The sequence below is a fragment of the Bubalus kerabau genome, chromosome 4, assembly GCF_029407905.1.
Source record: "Bubalus kerabau isolate K-KA32 ecotype Philippines breed swamp buffalo chromosome 4, PCC_UOA_SB_1v2, whole genome shotgun sequence".
Taxonomy (NCBI): domain Eukaryota; kingdom Metazoa; phylum Chordata; class Mammalia; order Artiodactyla; family Bovidae; genus Bubalus; species Bubalus kerabau.
In genome coordinates, this window is record NC_073627.1 from 24,905,177 (window position 1) to 24,922,227 (window position 17,051).

Genomic DNA, 17,051 nt, shown 5'->3' on the forward strand with positions numbered 1-17,051 from the left:
TTTTCGAATGCATTCGGGTCTCTCGCCTTCGGCCAGATTATTGTGTCCCGGGCCCGGAGCCTAAGCTGCTGCCCTCAGCTTGCCTCCCGGCCCAGGTTGCGTCCCGTTCTTCGCCCAAGCACACCTAGGCGCCAGCCTCCACCACAGCAAACGAGCCCCGGCCGCGAGACGGGCCCCCAGGCCTCTGCCTCCGTCCTCCCGGCAGTTGGCGCCCCCGAAGCGGCCGGGTTGGGTCCCAGACGCAGCGTTTTAGAGCTGGTGATCGGGCGGCCGAGGGGGTCAGGGGGTGGGAAGGAGTCGCTAGTTCTCACTCATGCAGTTATTAATTTCAAGGGAGTGTCACTTAGAGTGAATGAAAATAACCCGGACGCGTGGCCAGAGGCGTCGCGTCCCCCGCCCGAGCACAGCGCCCTTTGGTCGAGGCCGAGACGTGGAGGACTGCAGAGCGAGTCACATTTCAGTCGAGTCCTCATCTCACCAGTTTCCAGGCGCCCCAGCTAGGGGCGAGGACCGCAGGGTCTGGGGGAAAGGGGTGCGCACACATATTTTGGGGACAGAGGTTAGTTGAGGAGGGTGACAGAGAAGAGAATTCATCCTCCAGGGTCAGGGGCTGTTGAAAAGAGTGAGGTCGTAGTCTAGTTTTGGGGGGCCCGGCACCGCGTGGGGGGGGGCAGCCGCGTTAGCCTCTCCCCCACCTCCTCTTCCCTTCTCCGCAAACACCCTGAAGGAATGAGGTCACGTGGGTGAGTAGTGGGCGGGACCTACTCTTGTCTGGAGGAAAAAAGCCATTTTGTGCCCCCCCTCCGAGTCCCGGTCCCTCCCCTCCCCCCTCCGTCCCCTCCCCTCCCCTCTCTCCCTCCCACCCCAAAGCGCTTTCACAAACTCCTTTCTTACCATAGGTTTCTCCCCTCCCGCCGCCCGAGCGAGCGACACGGCTGCGGCCCCCCTCCCCTCCCTTCCCTCCCTCCCTCCCATCCCCCCCTCCCCGAGACCCACCGGACCCCGAACCCAGGTAAGCGGACGCAGTCTCCCCTCTCCTCTCCTTCTCCGACCCTGTAACCATCTGGGGACTGGGACGCGGGCCGGCACATCCTTCTTTACAAACCCCTGCCGGGGGAGGCTCTGAGCCCGGCCTGGTCTCGCGTCTCCGCCCCACCCCCGCCGGCCCCTCTCCGAGCTCGCCCCGTCCGCCTTTCTTTCTCCCTTTTTTCTCTCCCCTTTTCCTTTTCCTCCCTTCCAAGATGGCCGAAGTGGGTTCCCCCTTTTAACGATTTGGCGTCTCCTCGACCACCACCTCTTTGTGCTGCAGCCCCCCTAGACCCTGCTCCCTAGGTAGCGAGGGGGAGGGTCCGAGGCAACCGCGGGGCTTTGGGGCTCCGCGCTGGGGCGGATCTCTGCCCCCCTAGCCCTCCCCACGAGTTAGAGCAGCCCCTGACTCTCCCCCAGTACTCCTTTCGGTCTGGGGAGGGGTCACTCTCGGTTTCTTCCGTGGGCACTGAGGCGTCGTGGACGCGCGAGGACTTCGAAGCCGGGAGGAAGGGGACGAGCTTTTCGATCGTTGCGGGGTCGGAGGAGGGCGCTCTTCCCTGCCGGGCGCCGTCCTCTCGGGCACCTCCCCCAGTCGCTCCCTTTTCCCCCCAATCCCGGGACTGGGCGCCCCGCCCCCTCCCCGAACCACCTCAGCGGAGCCTCTTTCTCCGGAACACCCCTCCTTGGGGCCCCGCTGAAAGTTTGGCTCTAGGGAAGGTAGGAGCGGCCACCCGGTAACTGGGGCCTCTGATCGTCTGACCCAGGCTCCTGGGGAAGCCGGGGTGGAGGGGGTAGAAGGAAGATGGGGAAGATTTATCGCGATATTTCCTATCGCCCGCAGAGTCAGGAGGGGTTTGGCCGACTGGCCCCACTTGCACTGGGTAGCCCGATGCCCCCCCTCCCTAGATCCTCTTGCTTCTAGTTCTAAGGGGGTGGGACCCCTCAACTAGTAGACAGCCCTGCCCCCCTGTCTCCACGGGGAGCCCAGCGTGCCTCTCTCCCTCCCCCACTGCCCCCATCTGCCCAGAATTGCTCGGGATGGCTTGAGGTAGGGGAGGAGGCCCGGGGATGGCGAATTTGTCTGTAAATATTGTGGAGGCGTTGCCCCGCGCTTCCTCCTGGTCTTTGTCTCTCAGAGACCCCCCGCTTCTCCTGCCGCGCTGCCTTAGTCTCCAGGGCTCCCTGAGGCTGGGGTGGGGTGGGGAGGTGGTCTCCTGGTGGTCTTTGACTCCGTTCTTACGCCTCCTTCTCTGGGCCTCTTGCAGTTTGTTCCTGAAACTCTCCTTTCTCTTCTTCCTCCCCCCTCTCCACTCTGTTCCAAGGTGTTAGTACTTGGAGAAGGAGCATAAAGAAAGCTCTGTTATAGCTTTCTAGTGGGGAGGTTTTCCCAGGGGTTTCTTGGTTTGGAGTTGGGGGTTGAGGTCTTAGAGCTGTCTTTGGAATAATGCAGGAAACAGGCCCGAGGTAAGACTCAGGACTTGGGATCCAGAGAGAGTAGCTGGGTGGGGTTCAAGTTGAAGTCTTTTGGGAGGGGGGGTGCTCTCTGCTGCTCCTGGTCTTCCCTGGAAGATCTTGGTTGATGGAGCTGTTGCCATGGGAATGGAGAGAGCCTGAACACGAAGAGGTGACATCTTTGTGCAGGTTGGATGCCCACCCCACTCCTCCAGCCTCTGGCCCCCAGAGTGGGGGTTGCGAGCCGTACTGCCTTTGTTGCTGGAAGAGTTATGTTATAATTTACCCTGGGTAGACCGGGGATACACAAAAGGTTAGTGCGTGTTTGTAGATCTGGTTTCAGGCAGGGATGTCAGACTGTGTGCTTCTTGGGGTGGGTGGGAGTGGTTTGTACACCTGGCAAGCGTGGGCCTGGCTCTGGTCTGGCTCTATGTGTGATGGGGTGTGTCTGTGTGTGTGTCTGGCCAAGTGTCTGACCGTGTGTGTTGAGAGTGGGAGAGAAAAATGGAGGGGGTGTGTCTGGCTGTGTGTGCATATGGTGTGTGTGTGTATCTGGCAGTGTGTAACTGTGTATATTTTGGATATTTGTCTTTGTTTGATCTTAGGACGCTGAGAGGTGGGAGGGGAGGGAGGGTAGAGTGAGCCCGGCTTCAGGAGACTAGAGGACTCTTTCGATGCTTCTGGCAGGAGGAGCACTCAGGGTCAGGGGTCAGGGAACACAGAGTTTGAATGTCCCAGGCATACCTCCACCCCCGGCTCTCTGCACACACACACAAATCCACAGGCTTCCACAGCTGAACCCACAAGGCTGGGAGAGGGATGGACTTCTGGGATCCAGTACATTCTGGCTCCCTGAGCTTCCATAGAGCCTGCTTCCCTCCTGTATTAGGGAAGTTGGGTGAGGCCATTAGCCTCTGCCCGCTCTTCCTACTTCAGAGAGAGACTGTGTCCTCATGGTTATGTTTTGACCCTGACGGCTCACTGAATGGTCTTCTGATGGAACCTGTAGTCCTTCTGCCTGCCTGGATGGAGTCAGTCCAGGCTTATTGATTCCTTGAATGAGTGGGAAGCCTAGCATGGGTGCCAGTCTGTAAAGAGCACTGGAATAGGAGTCAGGCTGTGTCTAATCCTAGGACTGCCACGGGGTGACCGCTTGACCTGAGACAAGTCACCTCTTTCTGGGCTTCTTCATCTGTAAAGTGAAAGGACTGGACAAGATGCTTTCTAAGATCCCTTCCACTTCTGTGGTTTTAGATGTCTGGATGTGACCCCGAGTGACTCTTCCCAAGACTTGGAGATTTTCTAGTAAGGGAGTTGGGTGAATTTCATGTGGGGGGAAAGCAGAGCAAAGAATCCTATAGCTGAGAATCTGAAGGAGCAGAAGGTGATCTCTGGGTTATCAAAGATTGGCTATTTCTCAGGGGAAAAAGAAAAAAAACCACAAACTGACAAAGAAGTCTGACTTAGAGAGGAGCTTCCAGAAAAAGCCTGGTTAGAATGGAGATACGGGGGGTTGGTTCAGTGAGTAGGAGGCTTTGAGAAAGGGTAAAGACTCATGCCAGACTTGGATGACACGGAGGAGTTGGGGTTGAGTCCTGGGTGCTGATCAAGCTCCTTTCCTGCCACTGTAGCTGAAACCTGGGGGCCAGGAGCAAGGACTGTTCCATCATCATGGGGCCAGACGGTACTGAAGGACTTGGCCCCCAGTTGAGGGTGGGAGACGGTGCTCAGGTTCACTGTGGGGATGTGGTTGGAACTGGCCCCCAAAGCGCCGCAGGGCACTTGCAAATGGCGCAGTCTCCCTTTTCTGCTTCTTGGGACTTGTCTCTTCCTTCCTCTTTTAGGCTCTGCCCTAAGGTGATGGGAGCTGGAGGTCCAGCCAGTTGTAGCTGGGGAGGAGCTAGGTGTCAGGTGTGGGGCCCTGAGGCCTCTTGGGGGGAGAAAGACAAGGCGGATGAGGGAACTGAGCTCCTGTTTACAGTTGTTCTTGGCACCTGCTGGCAGGGCCCTGCAGGTAACCATGGCAACCAGGTGAGGAGCCAATCAGTGCTTCTCCCCACCCCCAGCTCCAGTCTGAGGCCCCTGGAGATGGGAGATGGGAGAGGGGAGCAGGGAGTGTGGCAAGGGGGCTCATTTCTTAAAGTGAGAGGGAGGAACATTTCACTCAGTAAGGACCACAACTCTTGCCTTCACCCATGCATCCAGAACTGAGCTTGAGCAGTAGTCTCGGTCTGAATTCTCACAAGTGCTTGCAGAAATAAGAGGGTGAGTGTCACTGAGCTCCTGCATGTTGAGGCCACAGTTGGCCTGGCAGGACCTGGATGAATGGGAGGATGGGAACTCTTTTTGTTTTGGCTGCGCTTTGCAGCATGCGAGTAGTTCCCCCATCAGAGATGGAGCTCACGCCCCCTGTGGTAGAAGTGCAGTCTTAACCACTGGACCACCAGGGAAGTCCCTGGAAGGGAGTTCTTAGGAGCCAAGTATCTGTTTTGGAAACACAGTGAATATGTGAATGAGGCGGCTAAGGCAGTGTGAAGCGCCCACATGTGTGTGTGGGAGAGAGGGAGAGAAAAGGGCATGAGATTTTCCAGTTGCAGTCTAGACCCTTGGGCTTCCCTGTGGCTCAGATGGTAAAGAATCTGCCTGCAGTGAGGAAGACTTGGGTTTAATTCCTGGGTTGGGAAGATCCCCTGGAGGAGGGCATGGCAATCCACTCTAGTATTCTTGCTTGGAGAATCCCCATGGACAGAGGAGCCTGGTGGGCTACAGTCCATGGGGTCACAAAGAGTCAGACACAACTGAGCGACTAAGTACACACAATCTGATCTGGACCCTCAGCATTAGCAGATCCCCAAAGTTTTCTTCTTGGCTGTGTACACACACACATACATACACACACACACACAGACACACACACGACAGGTAGTCACACGAAGTACTTTTGGAGGCCCAGCAGCATGTACACACCACATGGATATTATACACACTCAGCGAGTTAGCCACCTGGAGTCTGTTCCCTCCTCTGGATGGTTGTAATAATATTTGGGCATCATGCCAGGGGTTACTGTGGGAACAACCAAACTGTATAGTAGCCAGCAAGGTTTCTACATAATTATGAAGAGGGGACCCATGCAGGGAGGGCTGGCTGAGGGGGTGGAGACCCCTTTCCTTCCTCAGGCAGGTCTGGGCCGCTGCATGCATGCTGGCTCTGGGCTTGCGTGTTCCCCTCTGTCTGCCCTGCAGCTCCGTGTCTCTCCCACATGTGGTCTTTGTGTCTCTCCCTCTCTTTTGGTCTCTGGACAGCCTCTGTTGGCTGTTTGGGTCCTGGCCAAACTCATCCTGGGGTCTCTATAGTAACTGCTGATTCCCAGCTGTGAATTTCGGGTCCTAGAAAACCCAATGTGTTGGCTTTAGAAATCTTTCTGGAAAGGAGAGAAGGATGTATGTTGTAAAAGAGCTCTGGGGGTTTGGCTACCCTCCCAGGCCCCGCCCCATGGGCTTTTCCTCTGGGAAAGAGGAGGGAGGTACCGTGGCTGCTGGCTACAGGTTGGATTTCTAAACTAAGAAGTAAGCACATCAGCTAGTCCAGACCTGGGCTTTGCCTGTCCTCCCTGGACCCAGCCAGGGCCTGGCTGGGTGCTTGGTGGGCTGTGGACAGAACTTTCTGCCTGGCTTCAGCAGGCCTCCCTGACAGCCTATAGCCTGTCACTGGGCAGCTTGTGGCCAGGCCGCGGATGGGAGAAGATGGGCGGGTGGCGGTGCCCACAGGCGGAGATTCCCGAGCGTGCCTGGGAGGGGCACCATGCAGCAGGCCATCCGTCAGGGCGCGTGGTGGCCTCCCTATGGAGGCAGCAGTGACAGTTGTTTTACCCAGACCCTTTGCAGTTGCTGCAGAGTCTGGGGCTGGGCTGGGGGTCGGGCTGGAGCTGTGTGTTCCCAACCTTGGGGGCCTAAGGACCATCCTCGGTATTTCCTGCTTGAGCTCCAGGCCTAGAACCTGTGTGGTCGGCATGTGGTGTGTTTCCAAGGAGCTGCTCCGGGGCCAGGCCGGAGCCCAGGGACAGTTGGTGGGATGCCCCCTTCAGACTTAGAGTGTTCATTCCCCCCGTGTTCTCATGGAAGGAGGCTTCCTGGAGCAGTGATGGGAGGAAGGAAGGTAGGATGGAGTAGAAAGACCCAATCAAGAGGCTGTTTCCTCATAGCTCCCAGGGAGTTCACTTGTATGTATATGGATTGGGATCAGGGAGATTTTTAAAAACTCTGTTCTCTTCCATTTTCCCGCCTCCCCACATCCTCTGGAGAGTTGAGTGGTGCTTCCTGTGGTCTAACTTCAGTCTTTCTGCTGCTCCTGAGATAGAACCTGAGCTTGTTGTTCAAGGTCACAGGAATCTCCAGAGCCCTCAGTGAACACTCAGAGGGGGTCAGAAAGAACCACCCCAGTCTGGCTTTGGAGGGAGAGGAGGGGGCCATGGGCCCAGGGAGAGATGTTGCCTGTGGGGCAGGCAGAGTACAGTGTGGGAGGGGCTCTTGGATCCCGGGGTTCCTGATTCCATGTTTTATTCCCCAGGGTGACGCCCCCCCACCCCAGCACCATGCATCGGACCACACGGATCAAAATTACCGAGCTGAACCCTCACCTCATGTGTGCCCTCTGCGGGGGGTACTTCATAGATGCCACTACCATCGTGGAATGCTTACATTCCTGTGAGTTGGGGTCGAGGGCTGCTCCTGGGATAGGTGGCCTCTGCCTTGAGGAGCAAACGTGTCCATGTATCTGGTGAGGGTCCCAGGTCAAAGGGAGACTGCCTGGGAGGAGACTGCAGGGTTCAGCCCAGCAGTTCATTTGGGGGACTTTTACCTGAAATCTCCATTCCCTCCTTGAGTCTCTGTGGATGACGCTGCACCCCATGAATACAAAGTGCCCTGGTGTGCACCACGGGCTGGTGACTAGGAGTCAGGGAACTGGGAGGTATCTAGTAGCTTGGCTGTTGATTTGTTCTACAAGCGGGTTGGAACTTGGGACTCACCTTCCGCATGGTACTCGACACTGGCTTCACACACACACACACATCTGTTCTCCCCCAAGGATGGATAAAGGGCAGTTGCCATCTGCAGAACAGGGCTGCGCTGGGTCTTTGAAAGGGCCTGAGTTGTGGGAACATGGTGGAGAGGAGGGGATACCTGAACCCGGGCAGGGAGTGTGGGGGCTGATCCTGGGTTACAAAGGGGACTCTGACTCTTCCTCCTCTCTCCACACCCCCCAAGTCTGCAAAACCTGCATCGTGCGCTACCTGGAGACCAACAAGTACTGCCCCATGTGCGATGTGCAGGTCCATAAAACCCGGCCGCTGCTGAGCATCAGGTGGGCCCAGCACTTCCTGCTGCTCCCGCCCATCCTCTGGGGCAGCTGCCCTGGTGGCAGCTGCCCTCTGTCCCCTCCCTCCTTGCTTCCTGAAGCCCGGGTGGCAGGTGGGGGAGGAGCATTGGGCATGGACCGTCCCTTGGGGATGATGTATCCAGCTGAGAAATTCTAGAGAGGTAGAGACAGGGCCTACAAGGACCCTCATGCCTGGGCCCTGGCTCTGAGAGAGAGGTGGGAAGAGGGGGCCTAGGCTGGAAAGTCAGGGTAAGATGGTTGCCGACTGGCTCCTGTGTGCTTCTTTTCAGATCTGACAAAACCCTTCAAGACATTGTCTACAAATTGGTCCCTGGGCTTTTTAAAGGTACCTGCACCCTTTGTCCCCCTGCCACCAGCTCTCACTGCCCAGCCTGTTGCTTCCTCTGAGCCTGCTCCCTCTCTTCCAGATGAGATGAAACGGCGGCGGGATTTCTATGCAGCCTACCCCCTGACAGAAGGTGAGTGTGTTCACATGTGTGTGCACACGTGGCCCTCCCCCTGGCACCAGGGCCAGAGGCATGGAAGGCCAGTGGGCACCACTGCGCTATCTCCCATCCCGGGGTTGGGGGGAGGGCTGGGCTCACTGCACTGAGCTCTGAGATCCCTGGGTTGATGGTGGGGTTCCTGTCCCTGCTCCTAAGCTAAGCCTTCCCAGCTCGCTCCTTCTGCAGTCCCCAACGGCTCCAATGAGGACCGTGGTGAGGTTCTGGAGCAGGAGAAAGGGGCTCTGAGCGATGACGAGATCGTCAGCCTCTCCATCGAGTTCTACGAAGGTGTCAGGCAAGTCTGGCCCACACATGGCCCTTTCAGGGTCCTAGGCAGGTCCCTCCCCCCTGCCGTCCCCGTTCCCTGGGAGGAAAGGGCACTTCCGGGAGGGCCTTCCAGATGTTTGTGTGCAGTTAGGTCCTGCCTGCTCCAGGTTTTCCTTCATTCCTTCTCCTTCTGCAGAGACCGGGAAGAGAAGAAGGGCCCCTTGGAGAATGGGGATGGTGACAAGGAGAAGGTGAGTGCTCGGGCCTGCCCAGAGCGGAGTATGGGCTGGGAGAGAGTGCCGGGGTGGACCCCAGCCCTTGGGTGCCTCTTCCCCAGCAGACAGGTGTGCGCTTCCTGCGATGCCCAGCAGCCATGACTGTCATGCATCTTGCCAAGTTTCTCCGCAACAAGATGGATGTGCCCAGCAAGTACAAGGTGAGTCCCTGGCCCCTTTTGAAACATGTATCTCTTTTGTGGGTGTGTCTGACAGTCTGTGCATCCTAGTCATGGTTCATGGCTGGTGTGGTGTCACCAAGGGCTTGCATGTTGTGTAACAGCCTGTGTAGAACAGTAACTGAAGACAACATTCAGGTGCGACAGTCTACTTCTGCTGAAGCCAGTGTGCAGAAGTGCATGGGACCAAGACAGTGTGTGTGCATGCCTGCACGCTTAGAACTACGGCAGAGCTGTGTATGTAAAAACTTAGGGCCATATCTAGGGCCAGCTGGCTAGTCTGAAATTTCCAAGGAGCTTTAGGATATAGCTTCTCAAATCTGAACATACGTATGGTCCCCTAGAGGTCTTGTTAAAATGTAATTCTGAGTAGACATTGTATTTCTAGAAAGCTCCCAGGTGCTTCTGGAGCTGCTGGTCCATGGACTATTGAGGCTCTAGGACAGTAGATCCCAAACTTTGCCACATGTCAGAATCACATGAGGAGTAACTTCTCAAGATTAAAACTCAATTCACATCTTAGCAGTTAAAACAATCTCAGGAGCAGGATCCAGGCATGGTGTGATTCCACCGTGTGCCTTCTCCCTGGGGCCCTTTCTGTGCCTGTTGGCTCCTCTGGAGAACATGCCAGAGATAGAAAGGGACCCAGAGCACTGTGTGGATGGCCGGGGGTGGCTTGATGATGTGGGCATCTGCTCTGGATCCCTTCCCACCTGCTGGTCAGGAGTTTTGTTGAGACAACTCTGAGAGGAAGTCAGATGCACCGGGCAACCTGAGGGATGAGGGATCACCTGCCCAGAGCCTCTTTGCCAAAAGGCTGGAGCCTTGAGCCATCTGCCCTTTGCTCCTCCAGGTTGAGGTTCTCTATGAGGACGAGCCGCTGAAGGAATACTACACCCTCATGGACATTGCCTACATCTACCCCTGGCGGCGGGTGAGTAGGTGGGGTGGTATGAGCCTGGGCCATTACGTGGGTGACCCTGCTCTAATCAGAGACAGTTCATCCCTCGTCTCATGGGCTGGGCACGTCCAAGGTGGCCTTGCAGACCATCTCTCACTGATGACCTTCCATACTCAGGAGGAAAAAAGGATCCTTGGGCAGACCACATGTGCAAATTTGGGTGGCCGTGGAGGAGTAAACTTGGCCTTCTGCTCTCTGGCCTCCCTCTTGCCTTTTTTCTCTGTCTCTGGTCTTACACGTGCTCTCTTCCTCTCCCGCCTTGCTTGTCAGTCCCACCTGTGTGTCTCGTCCTCCCTTTCTCCCTGTTTGGGTGCTATAGGGTGAAGGTGGGTGGCTGCCCCATTAGCCTTTTTCTCCTGACACCCTCCCCTCCCCTTCTCCCTGCAGAATGGCCCTCTCCCCCTCAAGTATCGCGTCCAGCCAGCCTGCAAGCGACTCACCTTGCCCACAGCACCCACCCCCTCCGAGGGCACCAACACCAGCGGGGCATCCGAGTGTGAGTCAGTCAGTGACAAGGCTCCCAGCCCTGCCACCCTGCCGGCCACCTCCTCTTCCCTACCCAGCCCAGCCACCCCCTCCCATGGCTCTCCCAGCTCTCATGGCCCCTCGGCCCCCCACCCCACCTCCCCAACTCCCCCTGTGACAGCCGGGGGGGCCACTGCAGCTGCCAACGGGGGCACCTCAAACTGCCTGCAGACACCATCCTCCACCAGCAGGGGGCGCAAGATGACTGTCAACGGAGCTCCTGTGCCCCCCTTAACTTGAGGAAAGGGACCCTCTCCCTCTTTTTCCAGCCATGCCTCTCCACCCCTCCACTTTTTCTGGGCTCCCTTTTCCACCTCTTCTATTTTCCCCAGCTCCTCCCACCTTAGGGGTGGGGGATGGGTTTTATAAATAAATCTATATATATATGTACATAGGAAAAACCAAATATACATACTTATTTTTTATGGACCAACCAGATTAATTTAAATGCCACAGGAAACAAACTTTATGTGTGTGTGTATGTGTGGGGGGTGGGGTGTTCATTTTTAAGGGGTCTTGTGGAATTCTCTCTGCTCTTTTTGGGGGTGCCTAGAGGTGGAATTGGAGGGGCCACTTGAGGCCCAGTATCACTCCGCCCCATCCTCCTCCTGTCCCAAGACATATGGGGTGCTGAGGGGCCCCCACCAACCCCCAAAGCTTTAGGCACAACTCTAATTGGCTGTGTATGGGGCCCACTCTGTTTCTTTCCCCCTCTTGGCTGCTGTCCTACCCTTACCCTGACCAGTGCCCTCCCCCCCCCCATTGTTGAATGTTCAGAGAATAGCAAAGACAGTGCCTTTTACAAATGCAGCCTATCCCCTGGTTTTGAGGAGCAAGTGGACAGTGGAGAGGGCATCTCCCTTACCTCCTCCTCCTGCAGTGGAAACTTTGTATAAAAAATAGATAGTTTTGCCTCCCCACTCCCCTCGCCCCCAACGCCATGTGTGTGGCCTTTGCATCATTTATCTCGTGGAAAAGAAGATTCGGGCCACAGGAGGCCTCAGCCCTTGAACTTCCCCTGTGGGGTTAACATCGTGAACCGCCTCACTCCTACCCCTCTGCCACCCAGAAGCCTGCACTAGCAAGGCTGCTGGGGCAGTCTCTTTGGGGGCTAGAGTGGACAGGTGGAAGCGGGGTGACCTCAGATAAGCACAGACCCCAGATGTGGCCAAAGGCAAGCAGTCCTCCAGTCCCCTCCCCACCCGCAGCTGCGGCCAAGTCAGGAAAGAGCGACAGAGACATCTAAAAGCACAAGACAGGCCAGTAAGGTCTGAGCTCTGCTCCATCCTGGAGTCAAGTGGTCCACCCCCAAGGGGTAGATCCCCTGCCCACCTGTCTTTCCTCCAGTGTACATAGATCCGATCGGGGAGGGGAAGAGGCAGCACTCCATCACAGCTACGTGTCTGGGGCCGGGCATCCCCCGTGGGTTTGTCTGTGTTCGCACCTTGTCCTGTGTCTGAGGTGCTGTGGCTGTACCCTTCTCCCCTGGGGTGTTTGTATCTCCTGGCTTTGTAATAAATGCTGCATACTCTCTGGAGCCTGTAGTTCTTTGGGACAGAAAGGACAAGAAGGGTGGGCGGGGTCCTCTGGCCTACTCTAGTCTCTGGGCTCATCCTGCTTTGCTGCTGCTGCTAACTCGCTTCAGTCGTGTCCGACTCTGTGCGACCCCATAGACGGCAGCCCACCAGGCTCCCCCGTCCCTGGGACTCTCCAGGCAAGAACACTGGAGTGGGTTGCCATTTCCTTCTCCAATGCATGAAAGTGAAAAGTGAAAGTGAAGTCGCTCAGTCACATCCAAATCTTTGCGACCCCATGGACTGCAGCCTACCAGGCTCCTCTGTCCATGGGATTTTCCAGGCAAGAGTACTAGAGTGGGTCACCTGCTTTGGGGGACCCCATATGGAAGGAACCTGAATTGTTCCCTCCCTGCAGCCAGTCTGGTGTCCCCAGCCCAGGTTAAGATCCTGGAGGGGGATAGGTCTTGTCCCTCATACCTGTGACCACAAGAACACCACTCTGGGCTAGCAGGTCTCTTTAATGGCATCTTCACCAGCAGGCATCAAAGCCAGGGCCTATTCCCAGCTGCGCCAGATTGGAGACCTTGGCTTATCGGAGCAAGCCCTTCACAAACCAGCTATGGGGGCTGGGGTCCCTGGGGTGAGCCACCCCTCAGAGTGAGGAGCCCAGTTCTGCCTTCTGCACCTGTTCACTCCTGTGGGTACCATCACAGTATGGGGGCTTCTGGGTTGCCTTGCAGGTACAGAGTGCCACTGTGCGGGTCTCCTGGGCCTTGAACTTCAGTGGGGATAGGCCAGTGCGTTTGAAGAAGTGGGAGCCATCACAGAAGGGCTAGTAAGGAAAAGAAAAGTCAGAGAGACCCAACCCTACCTGCTGGGGCAGGGCAGTGCTGGTAGGGACACAGCTGAGTGACCAACTTTTGTCGTCTGTAATGTGACAGTAATCAGAGTAACCTCAAGAAAATAAAATGCATAAAGGTTTATCATGCACTCTGCCAGTACAAAGTGTTCAGTATGTATGTCCTTACAGGAATAGTTTCTGGGGGACCCAAGAAGAGAATTTTCAAAACGAAATGGTATTTCGAAATGATACCTTATGTATCAGCAACTTTTATACTGACAATGGTTTTTTGGGTTTTTTTAATGGTTCCGAGTCTTCGTTGGTTCATGACATTCATTTCCTTTCCCATGTTCTTAAGGTACGAACTTCTCTGAGTGGCCTTTAAGACTGGAGTATCAATTTTGTTTGGCTCCAACAAACAACTGGGCATGTTCATGGGGAGTGGATGTTGCGGGGAGGGGGGTGGAAGGAAGGGGAGAAGGTGAGGTCCGACAGCAAACTGGCTGCCTGCTGTGAGCATCTATGCCCTTTCACCCCAGAAGGTGTTCCTACACAGCCTGGGTAATGGAAACAGGCCCAGACAGGTGGTTTGCTACTGAGTGGCAGAGCTGGAGCAAAGCCTCTTGCCCTTGAGTGAGGGTGGGGTAGGAGGGTGGATGGGAGAAGTGTGCAGATTACAAGTCAGCAAACTGGTCCCAGAGGGCAAGAGGCAGAGAGACACAAAGGGCCTGCCGGTGCCAGGACTCACTGGCAGGCAGCAGAGCGCCATGCTCACGAGGACCTGCTCAAAGTCCACAGCAAATCGGTAGCAAAGCGGGACTTCGGGCCCTGGGCTGCTGACAGACACCACATCATGCGGTTTGGAGTTCTGAGCCAGTTCTGAGCCAGCTCAGGAAGGAAAGGGGCCCAGAGGCTAAGAATGTGGGGCAGGTTCCTAAGGGATGGAAGGCTCCTGGGACAGGAGAGGGGAGCAGGCAGCCAGAATGACAAGACAACAAGAAACCAGGGAAGTCACAGAAACTGAAAAAGGGAGAGTTTTCAGGAGCAGATGCCAGGAAGGGGCACACTCGGGACAGAGAGGCTGCTCAGAGTCTTCCTGATGTTGGGGTCTGAGGCCTGGGAACCCAGATGCTTCCCAGGAAGAAGGAAAGAGGGGAGAGAGAGAGGCAGGCAAGCCTTTCTGGGCAGAGCCGGGAGCTTCAGAAGAGGACAGAACTCTGGCCCCACCCGCCTGGCCCCAGGACTCAGTTTTTCTCTCTCTGTCTCCATCTTGAAAGCTGGATCCTGAGAACTGGGAGCTCAGGGCTGGCCCGAGAATATCCCCACCCCCACCCTTGTGATCCCTCAGGTATATGTGGGAAAAAGGAATGTCTTGAAGGGGAGTTCCTGGGCCACACATGGTGTCCCCAAACCACAGATGTGATATGTCAACGGGGAGGGGGATACAGGTCTCTCACCTGCTTTTTGCTGCGGCCACACACACACCACCTGTAGGTTTTCCCAGCCACCAGCTCCACCTTGATAGGTGTTTTTAGGGCCACCACCGACTTGGCTGGGGTTTTGGGGAACCATCGGGCCTGTGGCAGGGAAGATGAAAGGTCACCACATGCCCTGGAGGCACTTTCTTGCCTGTGGCCATGTCCAGCTTTCCCAGGGCCCTGGCTGGTGACAGGCTTTCTCTGCATGAGGCTGATCTGACTCCACCCTGCAAGGACCATGCCCCCCCTCCCCCGCCCCCGCCCCACCGTGAGGCCCCCCAAGCTCAGGATAGGGAAGAGATTTCAAGGCTACGAAACCACATATGTTTCAGGGTCCAGGCTTTCCCTTCAAGCCCTGGCTCTCACCCTGGTGCCAGGGGTGGAGGGCCAGGATCCTGCCAGCCTTGGCGAGCCAATGGCACCTGGGATTCGGTTTATCAGGCACCAGGATTCCTCATGCAGAAGCCTGCTCCCCATCCTCTGCCCTCGGGTCACCCCATCTCCTCTGAGCCAGGGCGAGGTGGCTATAGACAAGGGAGTCTCAGGCTGGAGTTTACAAAGCAGGGCTGACCCATTCTGGTTTCCTCCTCTGGTCTCTACCTCGGTGGTCTCTCTGGGCCTGGGGGACTCGGGTGGAGGGAAGGGGAAACAGGGCGGAGTTGGGGGGGGGGGTAGGGCTTACCAGCCAGGAGGTGATGTCCCGTCTCTGGTTCAGCGTCTGCAAGGCAAGTAGGCATCCGCGGGGCGGTGATTTGGAAACAGAAAAATAAAGTCAATGGAAAGCGGAAGACTTCCAGAGGGAGGGAAGAGACGACAGGGCTTAGGCGCGCGTTAGAAGTACGAAGGTAATAAGGGCTCCCGAGAGAGGAACGGGAGTCGCTGGGGGAGGAGCCGGCACCCAACGGGCGCTCAGGGACGGCTGCGAAGCACCAGGCGACGCAGGGGTTTGGGGGGAGCTCAGCCTAGGGGCCGGCTCGGAGAGGCGGGGCGATGAGCGGAGGACGGTGGAGCGCAGGACAGGGTAGGGGGCCCGGCCGCGAGGGTGCTCACCCAGGCCGCCGGCCGCACGAGCGTCCCCACGCCGCGCACGGAGCCCATGGCAGCACCGCTGCCACCACCGCGCCGCGCCGGCTCCGCCTCGCGCCCCGGTCACCTTCCCGCTTCCCCGCCTCCCTCTGGCCCAGCCCCGCCTCGGCCCGGAAGACGCCGCGGGGTTCGCGCGGTGCGGGCCGCGGGCCTGCACGGGCCGTCCAGCCCCAGCTGCCGGAAGTCGGGCCGAGGAGCCGGCCCAGCAGCCCCCTCGGAGCCCCCAGGGTGTGGCGGGCTCTCCGGCGCCCCCTTTGGTACCCGCGTGTCTGCGAAGGACCTGCGCGGAGCATCGCCGCTCGTTTGGTTGCCTGCGCCTCCCTGCGACCCCTCCCGCCTTGTGGGCAGGGAGCCTGCCCGGGAAACGAGACCGTTTTCTCTTGCCGAGCCTTAAGACAGTGCTTCTAGAAGTGCGGTGTGGATATATCTCATCACTTATGGAGTTTTTTTTGTTTTGTTTTTTAATCAGATTCCGCCTGGCCCAGACCTACACATTACGTTCTTATGAGTGGAGCAAAGGTATCTGATTTTCAATACGCAACCTGGGTATTTTGTGCATTTTGGTCTGTGAAGTACTTAAAGAAATGTTAGTAGACCATCTGCCCACCCCCACCTCCATCCCCTCCCAAGGCTCCCACAGTTGGCCCTCCACCTCTCCCTTCAGTAAAGGCAGACAAACCAAGGTCTCTTTGGGTTTTTTTGTAAAACATTCTTTTATTAAAAGAACAAGTGCTGTTTACGAACTGCCCTTCGTACAAATAACATCCGTTATACAAAGATACAAGATCCGGGTTATGCACAATTCCAGGCTTGGAGGTGGCAGGGGAGGGGCATTGCCATTTGGGTTGAGGATATAAAGGAGGCTTTACAAAGAATGTAAAAGGAGCTCCTGGGTTTGCAAACTGTGGCTTCCCCTCCCTGCTCCCCTAGGAAGGGTCTGCTACATTGAGAAAGGCTGGGGTGCAAAGAGGGGGACAGGCTGGGAGCCAGGGTTTGGGTCTCCAGTCCCGCCACCTAAGTCCCAGGTTGGGCTGAAGGACGTGAACAAAGGGCGATGAAGGCACCCCTCAGTCACCAGCTTTTCAGTAGATCAAGTCAAAGGGACTGGGAGCCAGACACACTTTTAATCTGGACTGATGTGACTGGAGGAAGCCAGGGTACTGCGCCCCGTTTTCCTACAGATTCCCAACTGAAGTGACCGAAAGCTCTCCAGGCACCTCTCCCCAGGAAACTGGGATAAAGGAGAACTGGGAGCAAGCTGCCTACCCTTAACTCTGCCGACCACACACCAAGGAAGATGCTGGCAGGCAGAGCCCGTGTCTGGATTTCCAGTTTGGGAAAATGCAGCGTGGAGGTCACCCTTTCTCAGAGCTGGCTCTCTCTCTTGCCCAGACTCTGGCTCCCCTCACTGTCGAGGCCCTTACTAGGAGTACTTCCCTAGAACTCAGGACAGGAGTGCTCTCATCAGCCTCAAGGTGAGGGCACCTGGAGGCAGCAATAGACCTAGGAATCTGAAGGGAAAACACACACACATCGGAAAAACTTAGACAAGAAAAGG

General features: G+C 56.7%; 2 protein-coding genes across 4 annotated transcripts; one reads left to right on the forward strand and one right to left on the reverse strand.

Moving 5' to 3' along the window:
• Window positions 1-1,176: 1,176 nt before the first annotated feature.
• Window positions 1,177-12,104, forward strand: PCGF2 (polycomb group ring finger 2). Of its 3 annotated transcripts, XM_055576038.1 has the most exons (11): window positions 1,177-1,746; window positions 7,049-7,185; window positions 7,747-7,843; window positions 8,149-8,204; window positions 8,287-8,337; window positions 8,551-8,659; window positions 8,828-8,882; window positions 8,969-9,067; window positions 9,939-10,019; window positions 10,434-10,542; window positions 10,693-12,104. In XM_055576038.1, exons 2-11 carry the CDS (start codon window positions 7,074-7,076, stop codon window positions 10,809-10,811), a joined length of 888 nt encoding a protein of 295 aa, XP_055432013.1. In that variant the 5' UTR covers window positions 1,177-1,746; window positions 7,049-7,073; the 3' UTR covers window positions 10,812-12,104. The 3 variants fall into 3 exon arrangements, with proteins under 3 accessions (XP_055432013.1, XP_055432011.1, XP_055432012.1); XM_055576036.1 differs by having other exon boundaries at window positions 10,434-12,104; XM_055576037.1 differs by having other exon boundaries at window positions 8,972-9,067; window positions 10,434-12,104.
• A 484-nt stretch (window positions 12,105-12,588) lies between these two features.
• CISD3 (CDGSH iron sulfur domain 3) lies at window positions 12,589-15,697 on the reverse strand. The gene is made up of 4 exons (XM_055576039.1): window positions 15,458-15,697; window positions 15,090-15,125; window positions 14,387-14,506; window positions 12,589-12,920 (listed from the first exon to the last, which is right to left on the reverse strand). Exons 1-4 carry the CDS (start codon window positions 15,503-15,505, stop codon window positions 12,741-12,743), a joined length of 384 nt encoding a protein of 127 aa, XP_055432014.1. The 5' UTR covers window positions 15,506-15,697; the 3' UTR covers window positions 12,589-12,740.
• Between the last annotated feature and the right edge of the window lie 1,354 nt (window positions 15,698-17,051).